This window comes from Oncorhynchus keta, chromosome 18 (assembly GCF_023373465.1).
Source record: "Oncorhynchus keta strain PuntledgeMale-10-30-2019 chromosome 18, Oket_V2, whole genome shotgun sequence".
Taxonomy (NCBI): Eukaryota; Metazoa; Chordata; class Actinopteri; order Salmoniformes; family Salmonidae; genus Oncorhynchus; species Oncorhynchus keta.
Window position 1 is genome coordinate 4,373,877 of NC_068438.1, and position 7,267 is coordinate 4,381,143.

General features: G+C 40.4%; 1 protein-coding gene across 1 annotated transcript; it reads left to right on the forward strand.

Annotated features, from left to right (window-relative positions):
* Positions 1-402: 402 nt before the first annotated feature.
* Positions 403-6,250, forward strand: nrgna (neurogranin (protein kinase C substrate, RC3) a). Its single transcript, XM_035791529.2, has 3 exons — positions 403-609; positions 2,088-2,295; positions 4,354-6,250. Exons 1-3 carry the CDS (start codon positions 595-597, stop codon positions 4,407-4,409), a joined length of 279 nt encoding a protein of 92 aa, XP_035647422.1. The 5' UTR covers positions 403-594; the 3' UTR covers positions 4,410-6,250.
* Positions 6,251-7,267: the final 1,017 nt, after the last annotated feature.

The window sequence follows — 7,267 nt, forward strand, 5'->3', positions numbered from 1 at the left end:
GCAACTAAACCAGTACGACATGTACTGTGCATGTCTGTACATTGTGTGCGTGGTTTCTCTTAGGTTTTCCCGGTTACACTTTACTTGGCATGTGCCAAATGGTACAGTGTGTGGCATGTGCCAAATGGTACAGTGTGTGGCATGTGCCAAATGGTACAGTATGTGACATGTGCCAAATGGCCAGACACCATGTGTTAAAGTGGACATAACTTACATTTATCACTTAAAAATATTTTTGCAATGTGCGAGACCCTTCGTTGATGACTTTGTCATATACTGTACTTTGAGGTCAGGTAAGTCTTTGAGGTGAGGGGTACAGTAGGTCTGTGGGAGCAGAGCAGGTTATCAACCTTAATGAGACTGGGAGGATAGACCACATGGTTTGTGTGCTTGCAGGGGGTTGTTTCACACTCTCTCTTTCTCTCTCCCACCCTCTCTCTCACACACTCTATGCAAGCTAATACTAGGGAGTGTCTGTTAGTGGGAACGAGACGTCTCTATTGAGGCACGAGATACATCTTTCTCGGTCAAGTACAGGCAAAAGGCATTTTAGGTCAGTTCATCCGAAGACTGTCATCTCTCAGATTGCTCATCATGGACTGCCACATTGTGAGTACATGCTTGAAATGAATTGTATTGCTTAATATACCGAACCCATATGTAACAAGTAATTATACAAAACTATTCCTTCCTTACAGCTATTTAACAGCATTACAGCTGTTTTATATCATTCTAATTGGGTGATGGATTTATTAAAAAGCTTTTATATATGTGTTGAATGAGATTTATATTTTAGGAACTGTCAGAAAATCATTTGTTTCCTTATTATGGTCTTTTGGCTTGCTGGTTTCATCAGCCCTGAAAACTCCAGCTCTGATCTACCTGGTGTCCACTGCACCTGCTTCCACTTTCTTCACAAGGCAACTTTGGTCCTATATTATTTGCCTATGGATTGGTGCTTTAAATGAATACTTTATGAATATCTATGGTAGAATGATATTGATAGCCAGAATGAGTATATAGGTTGTTAAAAGTATGAGTATGTTTCTTTGTCATTTGAGCTCATTGAGACGACACATTTCGAGCGTACTGTAGCTTAACCCCTTGAAGGGTTAGAGAAACCTCACGATAGAACGAAAAACACTCCTGTCCTTCTGCTGCTGTAAGATATGAGAATGTTGGCATCCTACTCAGCCGTTCGACCTGAAACTAATGAACGCTATCTGTAATAGTGGGTGGTCACACTCCCACGCTAAGGGGTTTCACTGAGGACACTCTCAAATGCATCTCTTTACAGTGCAGTGGGCTTTCTTTGTTTTGCCTATGCACCAAAAAAAAAAATGAAGAGGGGATGAGCAACTGGTGGGGTGCAGCTGACGTGTGTGGATGATTGCTGACAACCATGTCGCTGTTCGGTAACCACTTGTGAATAAGGACAGTTCTATGTCACCCACCCACCCACCACTCACCAACCCAGCTTGGTGTATTCTGCCAATGATAAGCTACAGGGTATACAATGGGGCTGTCTTTGTGTTATGAGAGTGTCAGTGAGAGAGAGAGTCTGAGAGATCTAATGTTGAATTCCCTTTATGTTCTTCTCACTCTTGATGGACAGTCTGACTGACTGGCTGGCCACTTTTGAACTTGGGGATCACTTTGAAGCAGAGAAACGTATTTCCTTTCTGTGCATGCTGTTCGAGTGTCAGGTTCAGCAGTCTGGGAACATTGTTTACGTAGCAATTACCCCGTTCCAGTTTAGCAATGGCAGAAGATAAAAGGCAATAGGTGTGAGGAAAAACAACAGAGAAGATAGAGCTTCTGTCCGTAAGAGTGACAGTGTGATTTAAGGGCCTCCTAGACTTAAGCCCTTGGACCCTTTAGGACCCTGAAGATGCAATTGAGGTGGATATTTCACTATCGTTGACAACGATAAACAGGCTCATCTCCACTGCTGTTGTCCTCAGGCGGATTTAGTAATTTTGGGCTCCTAGGCAGAAGATCATCTGGGGCCCCTACTCATGCTACATTACCCCAACCAAGCCCCCTCTAAATCACCTAACTTCTCAGATATACTTCTCCTCCTATAGGAAGAATGCAGCCAACCCCAGGAGGAGGAGGACATCATGGACATACCTTTGGATGACCCCGAGGCCAACAAGGCAGCTGCCAAGATCCAGGCTGGCTTCCGTGGTCACATGACCAGGAAGAAGATTAAGCCTTCTGACAAGCCTGAGGGGGAGGATGAGGAAGTGAGCAGCAGTGGTGAGGCCCTCAACGGAAACCAGGGGGACACAGGTCAGTGACACTAGTGTCCCCTGACACACACACACACACACACACACACACACACACACTTAGACCCAAACCGGTTTAGACTGGTATTAGCCTTGATATACCCCTCAGGACTATCAGGACTAGTCTGGTGTAGGCCTATGTCATCAGTAACAGTTATACACAAATGATTGCAGTGTAATTTTCAGCTTGTACACTTTCACTTTGGACATCGGTTATGGTTCTGATGCTTGTGTCCCTGACATCCCCTACATCATGTACATCCAGATTTGCACACTATTAGCAAAGTAACAGGACGGCCATTTTGTGTCCATCACAATATTAAATGCATTTATTGATCTGTTTTCAACATCAAATGCATACATTGTATGCATAATTCAGGGACACATGAAGGACCGCCATTTAACACAGCTTGAGAGCAATTTAAGAGCCATGCATAATTAACGGGGTCTAATAAAGCTCATTAATGAGTTATTTCAATGTAAGTCATTTGACACTCCATAAAGGCTGCAGTTCATGATTGAAATCTACAACGGACGTCTTTACGGGGTGATTATTAATGAATAGTCCATTAGTTATATTGTCAAATAGATGGATGCATTCTAATAGGAAATGTTGATCACAACTCAAGACGTGTGAGAGGGTGTCGGTGCCCAGAACCATGGCAAATCTTATCGAGATGTTCTGCGATAGTGTTCAATTATAAAGTGAATGACATGCCTTCCTATCTAATCAACACGTTTTGTGGTGAAAATATATTCAGGGCAAAACTGCACAGTTTGCACAAATACATGTTGAAATTGCCACAGTATTTTCATAGTTGAGCTCCAGGACATTTTTTTGTCCGTTTCTTTTTAAACATATCAGCTACTGACGGCGGGTGACTAAAGCCTCGAGAATACTTCCAGGAATCAAAAAGTGTACATTGCAACTTATTTCACATGTTCCTATTCCAGGGGCAGAGTACACTATATTAGTGTGTTACCCACATCCCAAATGCAAAAACGCATTTGACTTATTCGTTGTATCGTACAGCAACAGCACATATTAAGCAGGCAACCACCACTTCACTGGTTCGTCCTTTGTTTAATAAAGAAAAGGGACAGGACATTTTGTGGCGTTTACAGTGTTTCTTGTGTCTGTTCTATTTGTTGGTGTTCATTTTTGTGTTGAGTACGTGGACACACGGGACAGCGGTTAGAATATATTCCACAGGTCCAGTTGTTTCACCTTTACAGGACTTGAATTGGGTTTAGCCACATCCTTGAGAAATGACCGACTAACAACTTTCCAATTCAACCCTTCTCTGAGCGTCACCAACCCCCAACCCAGTTCTTGGTTGTCAAGCATCTTTATGTAGCAGTGTTATTTTTAACACCAGGTGCCTTATACCTCTGAGACACAGTAGAATTAATGTTCCTTGTCGTAGAGGCATGGGCCAGCTAAATCTCTCCCTCTTGGAGTAGCCTCTGCTTTTCACTTGGGTTATTGGTAAACACATCCGATGAATACGGTCTTTATAATGCATTATAAGCTCATTAATAACACGTGAGCTATGCATAATGCATTATAAGCTCATTAATAACACGTGAGCTATGCATAATGCATTATAAGCTCATTAATAACACGTGAGCTATGCATAATGCATTATAAGCTCATTAATAACACGTGAGCTATGCATAATGCATTATAAGCTCATTAATAACACGTGAGCTATGCATAATGCATTATAAGCTCATTAATAACACGTGAGCTATGCATAATGCATTATAAGCTCATTAATAACACGTGAGCTATGCATAATGCATTATAAGCTCATTAATAACACGTGAGCTATGCATAATGCATTATAAGGAGGGTATTCATAGGAAGTGTTTCACCAGGATCAGTAGTACCAATTGAATCATTGGCGTATGTTTTTAGTACTATTGTGCTTATCACAACCTTTTGTGAGCCACCTCAATCTTGCGCATGTCATTATAGCCTTGCAGAGTAATGGCAAAATGAATTCTTCATCCCATCTGCAGTGCTCAATTCTGCTTCTTCTTCGGTCTGTTTTAGTATCAGGAGGATCAGAGGGAGTAGAGAGAGATGACACATCTGTGCCGGAACAGTGACGCCTCTGACCTCGATGAAGAGAAGAAGAAGAAGAAGAAGAAGATTTTTTTTAAAGAAGAAGAGGCATGGCTGTGGCTGTACCTTTTTTTTCCCCAGGGGAGCAACTTTCTATGTAACACAAAAAAAGCAGTGTAATTATCCAGATTTTGGGATGTCATCTGGTTTGTGAACTCTTTAACACTCCTGCGTCTTTGACCCAAATTTGCATCTCTCACTGCATGTACTTGTGAAACTTCTGGTAGTGTGCTAGTCTAGAAGAAGATATGCGAGGCTGATAACACTTTTTTCTCATGCTAAACAGGGCTGACTTGAGTCGAATATAAAGTTTGTGTACAATTATGCATTATGAACGCACGTCAACCGCTGGAATGCTTGTTTCTGCGTTGTTTCAGGTGCTTGTATAATTACTATTTCATTATTTCTGGTGTACACAATATCGCTAAAAGGGAGGTAGGTACCCTTATGGGTTATTGGAAGGCATACTATTTAAGTTGATAATTAATGTATTGTTATTTAGATTTGTAGTCTTTAAGTGTTGTGCACAATAATGAATAATGGAATTACTTTCACATATTAGTCAGCATCACCATTTTCTCCAAATCAGATCTTCCAACACAGTAAGCATGCAGTACTATAGTTTATTTGCAGATAGTAGTACTCACGTTAAGCTTTATCTTTAGAGAAATCGAGTCATATCCTCTGCTAAACTATTGACCTAAATCAGGTGGTGTTATTAGCAGGGGTTGGAACCAAAATTATTTTCCAATCGTTTAGTTCTGAACAGAACCATCATTTTTTACATTTCCATTCCACTGTTCCGACCTGAAACATGAAGGTCAGAACCGGTTCTTACCCCAAAAAAGTACCCGTATGTATCTTTCATTTCTGTTCTTTTATAAACCTCTGAAATATATATATTTGTACATTTACTCATTATTTATTAAATTACTTCACCAATTAGTGCGGATAGAGCAGCTTGCTATGGAGCGGGCAAGCTATGGTTGTTTTAGCTTACGCAGCCTAGGCAGCCGTTAGACTGGGCTACAGTTGTTAACATGCACGATGGACGGTCACATGTAGGGGCATGAGATGAAACTGAAATTTTGCAGCTGGGGAGAGAGCGAGAAATGCTGGAGGGGGAGGCTTGACTTGAAGCGCTGGGCATTATTATGACATGCATTATCTGAATTAGGGCCACATCATTATTCCTACAGAGGAGCGGTTTCTATGGAGGAACTTTGAATGTCGTTGAACTTCTGAGCGTTGGCTTAAAGTTGGACCAGAGCTAGCTAGCTAGCTTTCTAACAAGCTTGTGTGTGCAGAGTGGCACCAGAATTAAAAAAAAAAACATCATACCTTTTTTTAGTTAATAAATCCACTGTGAAACGTGATAGTATCTCTAACTAGCATCGAGGAAGTGAATTCATTCTTCTCTAATTATAAATATGAATTTCTGAATCACGCTTGTAAAGTCAGTAGGCTACAGTAGACTAAGCTTCGAAGGGAGAGGGGCAGGTTGCCTAGACATGCAGACACACTGGTGGAGATTTTCAGCTGGCAGGCAGACACTGGAATATGAAAAAAATGCCTGGAATGTAAAATAACGTTATTAACCGGTCACCATGCTTTTAAATGAACTGTCCTGTTCCAGAACGGTATAGATCACTTTCGTTCACAGTTCTGATCCTGTTCCTCAATTTGTTTTTGTTATTTTCTGGTTTTCAGTTCTGTTCCCTGAACCGCTTCCAACCCCTGATTATCATCATGCTTCATGAACAGATTGAATTAAATCATTGTAAAGGAATAACAGTTGTAAATCAATAAATCCATATCAAATGTTTGTGTAGGACATCATTTCAGCTGTTCGGAGCACCATATATATTTCATGAGTAATATATAATTCATAACAAAAACAAGTCTTGACCCTGACCCTTACCCACTCATGGATATGGTGATGGGTGTTTGAAACAGATGAGTCATTTATATGTAGAAACAGTCATTAACACTTGACCCGCAAATGACTGTATCCAAGGTTATTGAGCTAGGATTCTGGAATGAATCAATAATAACAGCAGAGTCTTCGAGCTCTATCAACATGATTACAAGCATGATCACGCTGACAACAAATTATGACAGAACATGATCTATCACCCGATATTGAATGGTGTTTCATAGAATGCATCAACCCTAGTTTTAAAGGGAAAGTTCAGGATTTTACAACTTGATGTTAGATGATTACTCACCCTGAAAGTAAGTCTATGGTCCAGGAAAAATTGTAAACTGAACTTCCCCTTTAAGAGTTAAATGGATTCCAAAAGTAGTGTAGGGAATGCAATCTCAAGACAGAACAGTTGTTTTTTTCACTCAACCTGTTCTTTTTTTCACTGAACTGTAATGCAGCACAAGCATAGCTGTTAATTGGAAAGTCTTCCCACCACTAAACTGAAACAAATGGTAACTGGTCTTCCGTGAAAAGCTTTCTCTGTAGGGGAACGCCAGGAATACCTCACATCACATGACAAGGAGGAGACTTGCTTGATTGTTTGGTTGGTTGAACAGAATATCATCTTTCCCCAGTTTCTATTCATGTTGCAGCTTTGAATATAATACATATAATGATTTTCCTCGGAAAAACATTCTCATTGTGTCTCACATTTCAACAGGTGCATCACCTGTTAGACTGCTGTCAAATATCTTATCATCTTACGAATAATAGTCATAATTAATAATAATAGCGCTTTTCATAACAGTCTCAAAGCAACAAATGACAGGTTGTGTCAGCGATGTTCTTTAAAAGTGAATCTGCATGTTCCCTTAGTCGAAGAAAAAGTTTTACATTCATAGTCAGTGTTGTTTC

Coding starts and splice junctions, on each gene's coding strand:
- nrgna (XM_035791529.2), top strand. Junction 2,296..4,353: donor CGGAAACCAGGGGGACACAG/GTCAGTGACACT, acceptor GGTCTGTTTTAG/TATCAGGAGGATCAGAGGGA.